General features: G+C 43.4%; 1 protein-coding gene across 4 annotated transcripts in view; it reads left to right on the top strand.

Moving 5' to 3' along the window:
- Window positions 1-17,985, top strand: part of SYNE2 (spectrin repeat containing nuclear envelope protein 2) — a 198,803-nt gene that overhangs the window by 102,071 nt on the left and 78,747 nt on the right. For all 4 annotated transcript variants that reach the window (XM_065635633.1, XM_065635635.1, XM_065635637.1 and 1 more), the window contains 6 exons: window positions 3,299-3,424; window positions 6,143-6,337; window positions 6,912-6,986; window positions 8,331-8,450; window positions 9,100-9,207; window positions 16,952-17,185. In XM_065635633.1, coding sequence (XP_065491705.1) covers window positions 3,299-3,424; window positions 6,143-6,337; window positions 6,912-6,986; window positions 8,331-8,450; window positions 9,100-9,207; window positions 16,952-17,185 — 858 coding nt within the window. The remainder of the gene's footprint in view (window positions 1-3,298; window positions 3,425-6,142; window positions 6,338-6,911; window positions 6,987-8,330; window positions 8,451-9,099; window positions 9,208-16,951; window positions 17,186-17,985) is intronic.

Genomic DNA, 17,985 nt, shown 5'->3' on the forward strand with positions numbered 1-17,985 from the left:
GGTTTGGAAACAGAAGTGATGTAACAGCATCGGCGTGACCCACGGCTGCGGGAGAAGGCAGTGCTGGGGGGCCAGTGGGTGTTAACTCCCGGGCAGTAAGAGTTATGAATCAGCAATGCTGGCTGCAAACCTGAAATAGTACCTCTGCAGCACTTCACTGAGCAATGTGGTTGTACCAGCTCAGGAAGGTTTTAATTCAGGGATATCTGCATCACGCTCCATTGCCCAGGGTACGTATACTTGGAGGCAATCTGGAGTTCAGTTATGCGTGTTCCCACGTCAGCAGAGATATGAAAATTCCCACGTGACCTGTCTGTTTCTCAGCAGGATGACAGCAGTACCTGGAAAAATAGTACAGTATCTTTGCTGATTTGATTTTCCAAACCAATGACAGTAAAGCAGAATTCTTTAAAACACATAACTTCCTACTGGGCATTTTCCAAGGACAAGCAGACATATGTGGCAGCTAAAACCTGAATGTCCATCTTTGATTTTCAGTTTGTGAAACTAAGGGCACCACACCAAAAGAAAAACTCAAACCTGCTACATGACTAATGCATGCTTGGAGTTCAGATAGAAGGAATGACTATGTGAGGTCCATATGACCCCTACGATCTTTTTTTTTTAGTCCATATCATTTCTTATGTCTGGAAAATGGATGTGGTAAAAAACCATACATTTTTGAGAGAGTTAACAGGTTAAATACTCAAGAATTTTCAAAACACTTTGAAAACATCAGAAACGGGGTTCTTTGCGATTATAAAGTGTTATCATGAGACTTCTAACTGGTTTATATGGAGTATTAGGTCAAGGTTTAGATTTTTCTCCCTTTCGAAATAGCCGTAACCTTTTTTTGCTCAGCATTTGCCTTTATGTTATAGGCACCCAACAATCTGTAGCTGAATGAAATTTCTTTGTGAGAAAACAGATTGGAAAAATTGCAATTCTTGGCAGCTGGGACATCAAACTGTGCAAAAAAGATTTTGCAGTCCTGTTGAATGGATTGAAAGCGGCAGTACCACAATGCAAGTCTAGCACCAGCTAAGGCATAACAAAGGATAAAGCTGTTAAAGGATGGCATTTTGAGTGCTGCCTTAGAAAGGTAGTAAGGATCCCGTTAGACAGGACGACTAATGGGGGGAAAGCTTCATGTACAAATATATACACAGTTATTTTTGTCTTGAGGATTAGTTTTGAAATCTTAGTGTTTGGATGTGTTTGCTCCTATTTTGCTATCGGTGATGCAATAGGATATCGTGCTACTAACTTGTATAATTAAGTTGGAGCACAACACCTGAAAAAGTATAACAGAAAGAAAACCTGTAATAGGTAACAGAAATGCTTTGGGTCAGGATTTTAGGTGACTTAGACCTGTATGGAATGTTGCCCTCTGTCTTTTATTATGGCCTGTCAAGTACCACACCTATCGCTACCGAAATAACATCATCAGGAAGAGGAGCTGGAAGCCACAGCTGCTCCTACCAGTTTTCTGTGCAAGAGAGTGGCGTTATTTGCATATCTGATGAGTTACTGTGCTCATTTTTAGTAAGCTCTTCCATAACAAACACAATGCCTGCCTGCACGAGCGCTGCGGGCAGGTGGGCCTTTTCTTCTAGTATTAACACAATATGAAAAGTAAAGAGCAGATGTTAAGCAAGAAATAACTCAAAAGAGAGGCAATGCTTCTTGGAAGAGATTCAGTCCCACATATATGGCATAATTTATGTTATATTAGGAAAAGGATAAAATAAGATTTTTTTTTTGGACCTTCAGTGGAAAGCAGCAAATAGATGAGTTATTTTTGGGCAAGTGGCTCTATTCACATATTGGCCTGTGACAGAATAAATTGGAGTCTGTATACAAAATATTAATATTCTTTAGTTAGTCAAGGAAATAGAGGTAGTATGATGCATTTTACCTATTACTAAACAGTCCTGTTCATGTGGAAGTGAAGGTATGAGTAAGAGAATTTCCCTCTTAGTGTCTCGTTAAAACTGAGCAGGAAAAACCTACTAGTTTTTTTCCTCTGATTCTTCAGCTATAGCATTAAGTTTACAGGCCACAATTAAATATCTTCCTCTCCAATTTGGCTTTTTTTTTTTAAGTGGGGAAAATAGTTTTTTCTTCCTTTTAAAACCTGTTAGAAAAAAAAATCATTTAGAACCTGATTAGTTTGCATTTCATGGTGAGGGAGTGCTACTGTGAAGAAGTGACTGAAGAAATGGCACTGCTACTGTTCATAGCAGGAGAAACTCTCTGCTCTGAAAGGCAGAGTCTGTGCACATTTTGCAGAGAGATTTTTCAACCTGTCAGGCTGTTCAGATGCTGCCGTCAGTAGAGTAAGTTCAAGCCTGTTGACAATTGGCTGCATTTTCTTTGTCATCTTTTGCAGACACCTGAGGAATAATCCTTAGCTATTCTTTGGTTCTCAGCTCACAGGTCGGAAAACACAGAGGCACCAAACGTTCTGCAAATTGAATGTTTTCACAAAATATTCTGATTTGGATATGTAACAATTTCTTAAATACCTGAGACATTGTGAAAGGCTGTGGCTGACAAACATGAGCGATGTGTGTGGGGAGATTGCTGATTTCTGCATGGGGGGGTTGATGAGATTTTGCTGCCACTGTCAAATGAGTAAAAGTGCATTTGGCTGTTTATAACATATAATATGTTTTACGGCAAGTCATGTAAGAAGAGGAAACTCACACAAAGTGGAAATACTTATCATTTTTATAGGAAGTATTCAAATTGTCAGGTACTGTGGTTGGTTTATCCTCTGAGCTGCAGTGTACAGCTGGTGTACAGCACAGTTCAGTTTTGCTCAGTGCAGAACTAGCTGGCAGTAAAGACCTGAGCACCAATAAAAACCAGGTAGGCTTTCTAACGTGATATGAAACCCTGTAATTTCTCTTTTTTTTTTTTTTTTTTTTTTTTTCCAACCAGTTCTTAATTGTAGTGAATGTGATTAAACATGCCACATTTTCTTTTTACAGCCAATTTCATAGCTCTATTCTGGAGTAAGCAAAGATGTGCTCCCAGGCAGAATACTGCACCGTACTTTGACTTACAGATAGAGCAGTTTGTTTGTTTTTAGCAACTGAGTAATAAACTTAACGAGGATAGGGTTGTGCAAAGTTAGTCAAACAAACACAGTTTCTTTTACATTAAACTACAGCTGCAAAGGAGGCTTCGGCACTCTGCATTTCCTTCACTCTTCAGAACAAGTTTGTTGCATTACTGATTAGTTTGTTTCTGTACTACTTCAAAATTATCTATGAGGATTACTATTTCACAGGAAGCTGTCAAGAAAACAGAAGAATGTGAGCAAGAAATTGAAAAGTTGAAACAATTCTTAAAGAACCACTTGGTTGAAATATCACATGAAGATCAACCACTGGCTGAGAAGACTCATTGTCCAGAGGTGGGTTTCATTGTTTTCTCTCTCATATCTGTTACTTGTCCTGACTAGCACTGATCATGATGATGCAGAACACTGAGAAATAGCAGCGTGCTTCCCCTCCCTGCCACAGCCAAGCAGGCAACTGACTGCCACAGTGTGACTGTGCATATGTAAGTTGACATATACCAAGAGATATTAGAATTAATATCAGTTTGCAAGTTGGGTATATCTTTCATAATATATTTCTTATTGACTTGGATGTGTCATTCGTACCTGTATCAAATTCTAAGGGAAATTTAGAGTGCTCCTTTCATGGCAGCTGACAGTTTTCTCTTGAGAAAATACGCAGTGCTGATAGCTCAGCATCTTGCTAATGCTGCTGAGGTAACAGCTTGGGATAGTGCCTAAGGGGAGAACCGAGTCCATTTCTGATCACTGACCATGCAGTAGTACTTTTGATGATTCTGGTTAGGATTAGATTCTTTAGACTCCTTTCCTCGTCCTCACTGCCACACTGTGTTTTCATCAACTGATAAACATATGTTGCTTTTCTCCCTGCAGTCAGCTGCTTTCTGTAATGGATGAATTGATTATTTAATGGAAAATAAGATGTGTTTTAAAAACAGCACTCCAAAAGTCAGGAAATTACTAATTAAGTGTAATAACTGTTTGTAAAGTGCCTCTGAAATGCTCAGCTTTTTGCAGGCAGTCACAATAAAGTTAATACACGTAGATTGTACTGCCCTAATAACTATAATCACTTAGTAGGTTGCTAAGTACATAGCTGCTCTGCTTTCAGGTGGTTGGATGTTGGTGGCTTGATGATAGTACTAAGCATGACTCATTTCCTGATTCTTGCTTGTTTTTGTCTTTGAGTGTAGGGCTTTCTGTTTAAAAGCTCTTTTTTCAGAAGAAAATCCATTTCACAATTGTAGCATTTCAAGAATAGAAGTGGGCAATGGAATTGCCCATCTTATTGAGGGGCTTCAGATGAACTGATGTTAATAAAGATTTGTTTTCTGAGGAGGTTTTTTGCTGGTAACTGGTAAACGTACGCTGTAAAGTCTCCTCCTGCAATGAAACAAATAGAAATACTGTTCTTAGTGGACATTTATAAAAATATGCCACAGATGACTTTTTCTTTCCTCTACCTTTGGAAGATTTTACCTTGTGTTTTTGAGTATACAAAAGGAAAAAAAACACCTTATCTGAGCAGAGTTCCCATGTTCTTTGAAGATTCACTGGGGTTCCTGCCTCCACCTTCCCTGTCATGCAGCCACACTAGTGTTATTAACAGAAGAAGCTGTAGTCGAGACAGAACCAGCAGTCTCACTGCTTTCATCTGTCACAGGTTATTACTTGCATGGTGTTATTCACACCATGATAGAGCATGGTGTGGAATAAATACTGTTACTATTTCAAGCCTACCATCAAAGCTTGCTCTGATGTACTGAACCTAGTGTGCAATGGGTTATTTAGCCACGTTTCAGTTTTATGAGCAAGCAACAATGCTTCAAAGATCTTTAGGACTTTCGGTAATGAAGTGAGTGGGGCATTTTATTCCCCACCCTGTCTTACTCTGTTACTTGTGCTTTCTTTGCTCACCTGGAGATGGGCTGGTAAGGAGAGGCACTAGCAGAAAGCTCTAAGGACAGAGCACTGGCTAGAGAAATGTCATGGCCAGGGAGGAGACCAAGACAGATTTATTTTTCCCCTTTGTTAGCACAGAGTTACTTGGGTTATTGTTTAATCCCTGCAGAACATTAAATATTTTCCTTGTACTTTCACAGAATCACAGAATGATTGGGGTTGGAAGGGGCCTCTGGAGATCATATAGTCCAACCCACCTGCTAAAGCAGGTTCACCAGAGCAGATCACACAGGAATGTCTCCAAGCAGGTCTTGAATGTCTCCAGAGAAGGAGACTCCACAACCTCTCTGGGCAGCCTGTTCCAGGCTCTGGCACCCTCAAAGTAAAGAAGTTTCTCCTCATATTCAGATGGAACCTCCTGTGCTTCAGCCTGTGCCCATTGCCCTTCGTCCCGTTGTTGGGCACCACTGGTTCATCCTCTTGACTCCCACCTTTGAGATATTTATAAACATTGATGAGATCCCCTCTCAGCTTCTCTTCTCCAGGCTGAACAGACCCAGTACTCTGTTGGGGGCCATTTCTCCATATATAACATTCAAAGACATGGGATAGTTTTGTCCCTTGCCATGTCACTAAAACCCACTGAATGGTTTGTGTTTTGTTCTTTTAGGCCAGAATCAGCAAAGACTCAACCCTGAGCTACCCTTATTGCTGTCTTTGCCCTCATCAAGGCTATCCCAAGTGTTTTGTGTCCGGTTTCCAGAGAAGGTAGCTGGAAGCAACATCACCTGCTGTGACACACAGAGTAATGTCACCCAGCTGCATTCCCTCTGTCCCAAAGGAAACTAGTATTCGCATGGCTATGCAGGACCTAGTCAGAGTTAGTTATCCAGCCTTTCCCATTTCCTTCCAGACTACCAACTTCTGCGTTGCAGGCGGCAAGTGCTGTCCTGAGCTGAATCTGCTGCTGCTGTTTTGCATGTATCTGGACATCTCCTGCAGTGGCAATGGGGAACTGTCCCAATGCCCAGAAAAAGGAAAAAAGTCAAATAGCCCCAGTCCCAGTAAGATGCGCCACTGGTATCATCTGTTGCGTTATTGTTTGGTTAAGTAAAAAAATAGATGCTTACAGATGTTATTGCTCCTTAGGGGGATATGGAAGCTGTAAAAGAAGAAATTATAAAGCTGTGCCAAAGAAAGGAAGATATCCTTACCGGGATGAAGAATTCAATGGCTGAGCTTCACCAGCACTTACAGCAAGAAGTGTCTGAATCAGGAGACGAACCCACAGCTTCTGTATTGGAACACAGTGACTTGATTGGGACTGATGTTTCTGGTCAGCAGGTAAGTGGAGCATCACATTGTAATCACTGAGCGCTGAAGAGGGAAGGTAAATAACCCCTCTTCCTCCAGGAGGAGTGGCATGTGAGAGAGGAGCACCTTTGCAGCTGTGAATCAATACTGCTTCTCCTCCCCTTTGTGCTTCTGAATGGTCCCAGAAGGACTGAGTGTGATGAATGTCTAGAAGAAGGCAGGAGAGAAGTTTGCCTCTGCTTATTTTTAGCAGAAGCAGATCCAACATGAAGTTTGCATCAAGCACTCAACAGCAAAATTCTCAATGTGTAGTGTTGTTGAAAACGAGTTTTTCTGAGATTTTCAGTAAATTGTTTTCATGGAGCAGAATGGAATTTATTGCAGTTATAGCTGTGATATTGAAATATTACAGCATAGAGAAAAGTCCCAATTTTCAGAGGTGCTTAGTACCTGCAGCTTTCAATTACTTTAATGTAGGGTGGCAGATGTTCAGTGCTTCTCCAAAAGTGGACCCCAAGTGGCAACTTTCTTTTGGTTTACAGGCAGTAGAGTCTTTTACTATTCTTGTAATGTATAATTGGGTTGTCTCTGTGTGTATTTTTAGTTGAAAAAAAGAGGAGCGATGTCTCTTCTGCCTGCCTTAGATGAAGAATCAGAAGACTATTCATTCCACAGCAAGGTGAGTTCAGTATATCTTATGTATACATCTGTTTATGTAAGATAAAAGATTTTGGTACAGGACAAATTATGAAAAATGTGTAAATCCAAAATACTTCAGAACAAATTGAAGTATCTATTATCACTCTAGGATAGTAATTGAAGAAATTGCACTGGAGCCAGCTTACCAATATTACTAAACCAATATTACACAGCACCTCATTCTGTGATCCTGCTTTTGGTGGGATTGCTTGTAAAGTAGCACCTACTTCATGGAAGTTTTAGTGGCAAAACATGAGCCTAAATGCCAAAGTTTACATGTGGGGGTGGGGTTCAGACAGAATTAGTCACCCTCTGAAGTGCTAAAACTTAAAAGAAACAACCAAAATTATTTGTGTGTTTGAGCTTAGGGAAAAAAGGGCATGATCAGACTATTGGGAATGAAGTTAAAATAGGAGAGATTCTTGGAGAATGAGACAAAATTGGAGACACAGCTCAGCAGATTGCTCTGAATCTGGGGAGTCTGAATGCCCAGGTGAGCCGCAGGAGAGGAAAGTTTCATAATGAAGTTAATAGCTTTTGGAAAAAGAGGAAAAAAAAAAAAAAATCCATGAAACTTTCTGCACATTATGCTGCAGCCTACAGACCGAACAAGATGAATGAAATCAGGATTGTGCAGAAGTGCTGGTGAGCGCAGCTTGCCCAGCAGGTCACAGACTGCCTGGGCTGGTAGTGACCAGCTGCTGTCATCTGCATCTCCTGGGAGGGACTACGGCCTCAGCCACGTTTTGAAGAATTTCCATTTCTCTGAAGTCCTTGCTATGGATATTAATTACCCTTTTTGCTACATCCTTGCAACAAGAATCAAAAGGAAATGTGGCAAAGAGGTGGTAGAGTATTGGAGGGATTGCTTTAGGCTAGGCAAGGATGAAACTCCATGGCTAGACAGTGTGAAGAAGTCCAAACATCTTGGCTACAGGTGGTGTCTTAGTACTCTGATCAAAGCACTTTAGTTTCAAGGTTCTGGTTCTTCACCTTCATTGGTGCAGTTTTCTTTACATACAGGGCTTCTTAGGGGATAGGACTGGAGAAAGATTTTTTTTTTTCTGTTGTTTTTTTACATTTTTAAATAGTGTAAAAAAATTGGGTTACTCTGAGGTTGGTGGAGAAAACTGTCAATGTCATCCAGCTGCTATTCATCTTGCAGCAGAGCTATAGAGCCAGGGAAGAAGTGGGATTTGGAAAACACGATATAGATAAACAAGGCAGAAATAGAGCAAAGTACTTTGCAGTCATTTACATTGCCTGAAGGAATATCTGAGCTTCCTCTTCACAAGCTAATGCTGAGCTTTTGCTGCTTTCAAAGGGAAGTGCAGCCACAGAGCAAGATGCGAGCTTCTGGCCTTCAGAAAGAGATGATGAAAGGCACAAGGAAGACAGCACAACCTCCTGGTCTTCTGGTACCTTGTCAGATGGCATTGTTCAGGTAATGCACTCAGGTTTATCTCCACGAAGATGGGAACTCATACTTGTGGAAAAGGTCTGCGGAAGTCCTAGGTATTGCTGAAGTCTGCAAAGCAAAATTGCTGTAGAAATGCAGGACATGACAGTCTTATTCAGGTCCTCCATCTTCCATATCACACTTGTTATTTAAAATCTCTTTTCCTGTTGCACATATTGGTTGGACTCAGTGAGATTAAGGGTCTTTTCCAGCCAAAATTATTCTATGATTCTATATTAATTTTTTCTAGCTTGACAAAAACCCTATAGATAGAAATTCACATTTGGTAGCAGCAATTTATTTCACTAATTGCTGGAAAGGTTGTAAAATGTGCATTTTGTTGGGGGATGATTTGTGGAAGAGCTTCTCTTTGTACATGAGATCAGCATCTAAGACACTCAATTGGCTACAATTTTGGTGGCATTCTGTTCTCTTCATGGTGTCTCGATAATGTTGTGATAGCTCAGTTGTTAGTTACTGTATAACAATGTTACAGGTGTAAGAGAAATTCTCTCTGTGAATACTCTCGGGCCAGGACCATTATAGGTTGAGTGACTGCTGCTCTTTGAGGCTTCTCTAGCATAATAGGGCAATAATGACACAAATACTTCCACTGTTGCCTCTCTCTCTACAGGATGCGGATGAGATAATGCAATCACACAGTAAACGTGGTGAGGAAACACCTATGCGAACTTTGCAGAGCACTGAAGGCCCTGGCACGGGTGATGGCAGTCAGGCTACGGTGAGTTTGAAGGCCTGAGGCAGGCTGAACCAGGTGACCTTCTCTAACCTACCTCGTGGGCACAGGTCCTGTTTCATTATGGTTATGCTACTGGAGTTTGTTGCAGTGTTTATGGTATGGTAGGATACCTACAACCCTTTGCAGGCCTCTTCATATTGGTGCTTTGGGTGATAATAAATACATTTTGATTTGCTCATTGGAAATGCAATTTGCAAGGGAAAAAAATGAGTATTTTCAGGAAATGAGATGCTGGCATTCATACAGGCATGAATGGAGGGGTTCAGGTGATGTAAACATACATCAGCTATGGGATTTTTAAGTGGCAGTTAAAGGAGAAATTAAGGAGATTGACACTCCTATGTGTTGATGCTTTGTAGAAGATATGCACAGACTAAGGGAGGAGTGGGCAGCAGCCTATACGTTACATACAAAAGAGTGTATAGAGAGAGACATGGATGCTCTGGGAAGGCCAGGAGCAGCAGACTGAGAGTAGAGCAGCCTCAGCTCTTCCTGGGTTTAGAGCGTGGAAGAACAGGCCCCCAGGTCACTTTGTCTCCCATTCACCCTGACTCCTTCCATCATGCTTAATCTTTAATTCATAGTTTAAAAAAACATAGCAAACTACTAAAACCCAGCCAGCAGCACAAGATATTCTGTATTGGTATTAAAAAATAGCCTCCTGTGAATGTATTATAGATGATGTAATTGTATGTGTGATCTCTCTGTATTTTTTCTCTCTGCTGTGCTGTGATGCTGTTGGTCTCTGCATGTGCAGGACATATCTAAGCTGCCTTTGCGGCTGCAGGAGATGGAGTCACTGCAGTAGCCAAGCAGAGCAAGCAGTTCACCTGAGCTCACACTTCTTATCTGTGTTAGGCTGAGCCGAACTCCTGGCTGCACTGAGTAAATCTCCATTGAGGATAATGGGAATTTAGACACCTGTATTCAAGAGACTTAACCTCCAGCTGAACTTTTTGGCTCTCCAGAAGCCTTACAAGACGTCATACGCCCTCCTGGCACCTCTGTGCATCACCACTTTATTTTGTCAGTGTCTTGCCTTCAGGGACACCCAGAGCCTGTTGGACACAGTGGTACAAAAGTTCAGTGGAGCAGTTTCTTGAGCCAGACATGGTGGTTCTGTGGTCTGAGGGGAGAGAGCGGTCAGGCTGTGAGTCAGGGTCCTTCTCTGCTCAACTAGACAGGTATTTTTAGAGAAGACCTTCTTTCTCGGACCATAGCAGACAGCTTTTTTGCTTGCAACATCTGTCGTGGTTTGATTGCGGGGTGACAATAAAACCGTGGCAGATGTATTGTTAACCCCCTCTCTCTCCCATCTCCCCCACTTCCCCTCGCCTCTCCCCCCTTCCCACTAAGGACAGGCGATTGGGAGGGAAAGAAGGACAGAGAGAAGAGAGTTGGAAAAATTAAAAATGTTTTACTAATGCTACTAATAAAAATAGAGAAAATAATACAAAATACACAAAAACAATCTTGAAAGTCCCGGCAGCTGCTCCGGCAGATGTGGGGCCGGCACCCGAAGTCCTGGACTGGACTCCGCTGCCAACCGGAACTGGATTCAGTCTGTCCCTAGGCCTCAGTTTGCAGGGACAACTCGCAAGGTTCTCTCTCAATGTTGGCCATAAGGAAGAGGAAGGAGATCCTCATGATCCCCCACTTGTATATGAAGTATCACGTGAATGGGATGGAATACTTAGTTGGTCAGTTACAGTTCACCTCCTGCTTGCACATCTCACAGGATGCATCGTTATCAATGACCTTGCATTCCATTGCTATGTCTACCAAAACATGTATCTAACTTTCAGGAAAACTGCAGTTAGTAAGAAGACTTTAGCTGACAGGGAAATTCACTAAAAGAGAAACCTGTTTTTAACAAAACCAGGACACATCTTTTCCACTTCAGTGTTTAGCTACACTGTGACATTTCCATATGCTACACAGCTCCCTGTAGTGAGTGAATGTTTTTGTTTGTTTGTTTTTGTTAAATGGTTTGTTTACAAGATCAATTACTATTTGGAGAAAGGAAGACATTTCTTTTTATAAATGTTAAATCTATTTATTTTCCCTAGAGATGTGTGTATGTGTAGAGATTTATGCAGTCATTATATTTATGTTCTCCATTTAGAGATTAACTGCATGCTAAAATTAAATAATTCCATTTTAGTGATTGCTACATGATACCATTTCCTCTCTCTGGCATGTTGTCTCTCCCATGCAAACATACCTGCTTCCAAATTCAGTTATAGCAGCCTAAAACACAATTTAAGATTCAGAAAAAAAATTTGGATTACTGGACGAGGAAGAAAAGACGAGTAGGTAACTCCCTTCTGAGGGAAATGGAGCCCAATATGCTGGACAGACCCTCCTCTTAGGCAAGTCTGCTGCCTCCCTGGGGGACAGGTTAAGGACATCACCAGGAAGCTTCTCAGCCTGGTAGGGCCCTCAGACTGTTACCCATTACTGTTATTCCATGTGGGTGGTGATGAAGCCACAATGTGTATGTAGTCCAAGGGCAATCAAAGGAGACTTCTGGGCCTTGGGACAGTTAGAAAGAGAATCTGGAGCACAATTAATTTTTTTTCCTCTATCCTTCCAGTTGCAGGAAGCGATATAGGAAAAAACAGATGGACCCAGTCTATAAATACTTGGTTCTGTGACTGGTGTCACTGCCACAATTTTGGGGTTTTTGATAATGGGATGGTCTACACGACACCAGGCCTGGTAGCATCAGAGGGTATTCACCACTTGCAAAGGGTGAAGAGGATCTTTGCTCATGAGCTAGTGGGGCTCACTGACAGAGCTTTAAACTAGACTTGAAGGGAGAAGGGGTTAATACCAGGCTTGCCTGTGACAAGCTGTGGGACAACATGCCAAGGTTAGGGGAACGGGGTGCTAGTGAGGGCCCTCAGCCTGTTGCTTTGAGACGTTGGCCATGCTGGAGCACACTGGAAGCCTTACAGAGATGAGCCAGGGGCTCCTGAGGTAATAGGAGCCAACAAGGAAACGCTGGTGAAATGCCACAAAGGAATTAAGGGATGTTCCTCTAAGAAGGTGACACGGCCAACAGCCCAACTGAAGTGCCTCTACGCTGATGCATGCAGCATGAGCAACAAACAGGAGGAGCTGGAAGCCACTATGCTGCCAGAAAGCTATAACCTAGTGCTATTACTGAAACTTGTTGGGACAGATCCCATGACTGGAGTGCAGCGATCAATGGCTACAGACTGTTCAGAAGGGACAGGTGAGGAAGGAGGGGTGGAGGGGTTGCCCTCTCCATCAAGAGATAGATAGAGTGTGAAGAATGGCCATAAGCAGGTCGAAAGCTTGTGGGTAAGAATCAGAGACTGAGGCAACAAAAGAAACCTTGTGATTGGTGTCTACTACAGACCACCTGATCTGTGGGAGACTATTGGTGAAACCTTCCTACTCCAGCCACAGGAGTCATCGCACTTACAGGCTCTTGTCCTGCTGCAGGACTTCAACCATCCTGACATCTGCTGGAAAAGTAGCACAGTGAGCTGTAGGCAATTGAGGAGACTCCTGGAGTGCATGGAGGATAAGTTCTTAAGCCACGTAATAGACAGCCCTGCTGGGGGGGATGCAATACTGGACCTGATGGTCATCAATACAAGTGAGCTAATCAGTGACATGAAGATTGGTGGCAGCCTGGGCTGCAGCGGTCATGTGCTCATGGAGTTCTCAGTCCTCAGGGATGCAAGACAGGCGAAGAGTAAAGTCAGGAGCCTGAATTTTAGGAAAGCCAGCTTCCAGCTGCTCAAGGAGTTAATCAGTTGGACCCCCTGGGAAATTGCCCTTAGGGACAAGGGAGCAGATCAGAGCTGGCAGATCTTTAAGGCCACTTTCCATAGAGCACAAGAGCTCTTGATCCTCAGGTGTAAGAAATCAGGTAAGGAGAGCTGAGTCAAGACTTCCTGGTCAAACTAAAGGACAAGAAGGAAATGCACAGGCAGTGGAAGCAGGGACAGGGATCCTGGGAAGAGTATAGGGACACTGCCCAGTTGTGTAGCGATCGGGTCAGGAAGGTCAAGGTGCAGCTGGAGCTGAACTTGGCAAGCGATGCGAAGGATAATAAGGGCTTCTATAGGTATGTCAGCCAGAAAAGGAAGGTCAAGGTGTAGCTCCCCTGATGAACACAACTGGCAAAAGACTGAACACAAACTCGTAACAACAGACAAGGAGAAGGCTGAGGTACTCAAAAACTTTTTTGTCTCGGTCTTCACTGGCGGCCTGTCTTCCATCACCTCTTGAGTGGATGAACTACAAGATGGGGGAGCAAAGTCCCTCCAACTATAAGAGCAGATTAGGCTTGTGACCACCTGAGGAACCTGAACGTACATAAGTCTATGGGACCTGATGAAATGCATCCCAGAGTCCTGAGAGAATTGGCTGATGTAGTTGACAAGCCACTCTCGGTGATATTTGAAAAGTCATGGTAGTCAGGTGAAGTCCCTGGTGACTGGGAAAGAGAAACATCGCACCCTTTTTTAAAAAAGGTAGAAAGGAGGACCCCAGGAACTACCAACCTCGCAGCCTCACCTCTGTGCCAGGGAAGATCATGGAACAGATCCTCCTAGAAGCTGTGCTAATGCACTTGGAAGACAGAGAGGTGATTTGAGATAGCCAGCATGGCTTCACCAAGAGTGAGTCCTGCCTGACCAACCTAGTGGCCTTCTAGAGTGGAGTACCTACATCAGTGGTTAAGGGAAGAGCTATGGATGTCATCTATCTGGACTTCTGTGAGGCCTTTGACACAGCTCCCCACAACATCCTTCTCTCTGAATTGGGAACGTATGGATTTGATGGGTGGACTGTTTAGTGGATGAGGAATTGGTTGGATGGTCGCATCCAGAGGGTAGTGGTCAATGGCTCAATGTCCAGATGGAGATCGGTGATGTGTGGTGTTGCTCAGGGATCTCTGTTGGGACCAGTACTATTTAATATCTTCATCAACGATATAGCGGGATCAAGTGCACCCCCAGCAAGTTTGCAGAAGACACCAAGCTGAGTGGTGCAGTTGACATGCATGAGGGATGGGGTGCCATCCAGAGGGACCTGGACAAGCTTGAGAAGTGGACCAATGTGAACCTTATGAGGTTCAACAAGGCCAAGTGCAAGGTCCTGCACCTGGGTTGGGGCACTCCCTGGTATCACTACTGGCACTATGAGGCGGTACCTTGAATACTGGGTTTGGTTTGGGGCCTTTCACTACGAGAAAGACATTGAAGTGCTGGAGCATGTCCAAAGAAGAGCAATGAAGCTGGTGAAGGGTCTGGAACACAAGCCTTATGAGGAGTGGCTGAGGGATCTGGGGTTGTGTAGCCTGGAGAAAAGGAGACTCAGGAGAGACCTTATCACTCTCTACAAATACCTGAAAGGAGATTGTAGCATGGAGGATGTTGGTCTCTTCTCCCAAGTAGCAAGTGATAGGACAAGAGGAAATGGCCTCAAGTTGCACCAGGGGAGGCTTAGATTAGATATTAGGAAAATTTCTTCCCCAAAAGGGTTGTCAGGTGTTGGAACAGACTGCCCAGGGAAGTGGTGGAGTCACCATCCCTGGAGGTGTTTAGGAGACATGTAGATGGTTTAGTGGTGGACTTGGCAGTGCTAGGGTAGTGATTGGACTTGATTTTAGAGGTCTTTTCCAACTTAACGATTCTATGATTCTGATTGTACAATTCTATGAAGGGATTGAGAGCAGCCCTGTGGAGAAAGACTTGGGGGTACCAGTGAATGAAAAGCGGATGGGAGCCAACGATGTGCGCTCACAGCCCAAACAGCCAACCATATCCTGGGCTGCATCAAAAGAAGTGTGGCCAGCAGGTCAAGGGATGGGATTCTTCCCCTCTGCTCTGGTGAGATTCTATGATTCTATGGAATCATCTGGAGTCCTGCATCCAGCTCTGGGGTCCTCAACACAGGAAAGTCATGGACCTGTTGGAGAGAGACCAGAGGAGCCACAGAAATGATCAGAGGGATGACGCACCTCTCCTATGAGAACAGGCTGAGAGAATTAGAGTTGTTCAGCCTGGAGAAGAGAAGGTTCCGGGGAGACCTTATTGTGGCCTTTCCATACTTAAAAAGGGCCTATAAGAAAGATGGGGAGAGACTTTTTAGCAGGGCTTGTTGTGACAGGGCAAGGGGTAATAGTTTTAAGCTAAAAGAGGGTAAATTTGGGTGACATATAAGGAAGAAGTTTTTCACTATGGGAGTGGTGAAACTCTGGCCCAGGTTGCCCACAGAGGTGGTGGATGCCCCATCCCAGGCCAGGCTGGACGGGGCTCTGAGCAACCTGAGCTGGGTGAAGATGTCCCTGCTCATGGCAGGGGGTTGGACTGGATGAGCTTTGAAGATCTCTCCCGACCCAAACCATTCTATGATTCTTCTGTGAATCCACTGTCTGACAATTGAGCCATGGTAACTGTCCATCCCATGGCGTCTCCATGGCATCGCTCTTGGTACATAAATTTGTGATGGACGCATGAACACCTGTGCAGACAACGCAGGTTTGTTTTATTCCACTAATTTGACTACATATCGGAGTTTCTATTTCTGTAGAGGATAAAGTTTACTGCAGTAAAAATGTCTAACTGGGGAGGGGCAGAGAATGCCGTAAGTGTAATCTAAATGCTTGTGTACACATAGTGTGTGACGAAAGGGAGTCATGCATGGTATTATACATGTGTAATGTTTTATTATTTAAATGAATGAACTAAAACAGGCTTAGAACTAGAGTGGGAAATTTCAGGTGAAGTAAGCTGGTATTTTTTTATTTCTTCAGTCATGTGTACCTCAGTAGACATATTTAGACTGTTCTGGTATCTGTATTCTAAGATTTACTCTCTGTGTTTAATGGCACTGTCCCACACTATCTCAGAGGCAAACAAGATCAGTAATGATTAATGAAAGACATTGATAGCTGAGATAATGCTTTTTTGCTCTCTGATTTTCTTCTGAATCTCATTTTAACATGGTGATTGCACACTACCATTGACCATCTTGAATACCTGAATATATGCTCTAGAGCTGTGGGAATCTACAGGTAGTTTTGTTCTTGTGGTGTTTTCCTTGATGTACTTTCTAAGTACTAGTATTTGCATGTGTGGAGGATATACATACCTGAACAGCCTTCCAAACAACTGCTGTTATTTCCAAGGACTTTAGACTACTTCTTACTATGGAAGTGTGCGATATTGCTTCTTAAAGGAGGGCAAACAAGACATACTTAAAAATACACTGTTTTTTTTTCTGTGTGACCTACAGCCCCAATAAAGCGTATTTGACTGTTGGAACCAAACATGCAAGTAGTTTATAAGTGTTGCCCAACAGCTTGCTTTGCAGCTTTAAACTACATGGCTTTTACATCTAAGTCGCACAGAAAAACACCTCTCCTCGGGGGAGCACTGGTTACCCGTGAGTCATCCCGCTTCCTGTGCACTCAGGTAAACCTGTGCAAGGGCAGATCCCATCCCTGCCTGGAAACCTGTTACACCAGATCCCGGATCTCCTGCCTGCCGACTTTCCCCTTCTTTTTCGCTTTTCCTTTTATTTTTTTTTTTTTTTTTCCAATCTGGGAACACGGTGGCCGAGTGGTTTCGCAGCTCTGTGAGTGTGCGAGTTAAATGTTTCCCACTGGAAAGGGGAAGGGAAAGAAAGAAAGAAAAAAACCAGATAAATAACCATGTTTCTTTCATGTGCTTTGCTTCAGAGCGACACGCCGCCTCCTGTCCCCAACGCCACCTGGGGCTCTCGAGGGAAGGCGGGAGACACGGAGAACGCGGTGGATGGCGGTAGGCCTGAGCCAGAAACGATCCTCCAGGTGTGCCAGGCCCAAGTTGCCGAGCTGGAGCAATGGCTAGACAAAACTAAAGTGTCCCTAGGGTCAGACCACCGGACCCCCAAAATGCAGCAGATGGTGGAACTGCAGCTTGCTGATTACCAGGTAAGATGGAGCGGTCAGTTTGCTGCTGCCATCCAAACAAATTGCCCTTCCCTGGGGTGTGTGTCTGCAGAAAAGCTGTGTTTACTGCTTCTTGGCTTAATCGACTTCATTACACTGTGCAGAAAACGGGTAACCACTTGGCCTCAGTTTCAGGTGCAGCTTTCCAAGGGTTTAGTTAAAATACCTGGTTTTAGAGTTGGGAACTTTATGCATCTGGAGGATTTAGGTAGAACTCTTGAGTGTTTTTAAAGCTTTGTTTTTCGTTGGATTATTTTGAGAAACGTGCCTCAGTATAGTTTGAATCCTCTATTAAGAGACAATTTTTCATTGGTCTCAATCATGATAAATCAGCTAGAAAGAAAAGGTTTTCTTGTTTGTTTTTTGTTTTGTGGGGGTTTTTTGTTTGTTTGTTTTTGTCTTTAGACATTTTCGCTTCCTATTTTTGTCAGAGTGATTTAAAAGACTGGTATAAGATAGCTTCCGAGCTGGTAAATTCTTCTTTTGCACTTTTTGCCATAAGCTGACAGTATAGGTAGAAAGATAGGGGCTTTTCCCCTTCCTTCTGTGAGCAGTGACGATATTTGGACCTCCTGTCATATTTCTAGGGCAGCCTCTTGCCCCGGATGGCAGTGGAAGGAAACGAGTGGGTGGTACCTGTTGGTGAAAATGGGCGGAGGAAAACAGAACTGGCGTGAGAAGCTGTGGTGGGAGGGAGTCCTGGCACGCAGCTTTTTTCTCTGGTGTGCAGATTAAAAGAAAACCTGCAGGCGTGATGCTTTGAAGCTCCTCGCAGTGTCAGT

This window comes from Caloenas nicobarica, chromosome 5 (assembly GCF_036013445.1).
Source record: "Caloenas nicobarica isolate bCalNic1 chromosome 5, bCalNic1.hap1, whole genome shotgun sequence".
In the NCBI taxonomy this organism is placed as follows: Eukaryota; Metazoa; Chordata; class Aves; order Columbiformes; family Columbidae; genus Caloenas; species Caloenas nicobarica.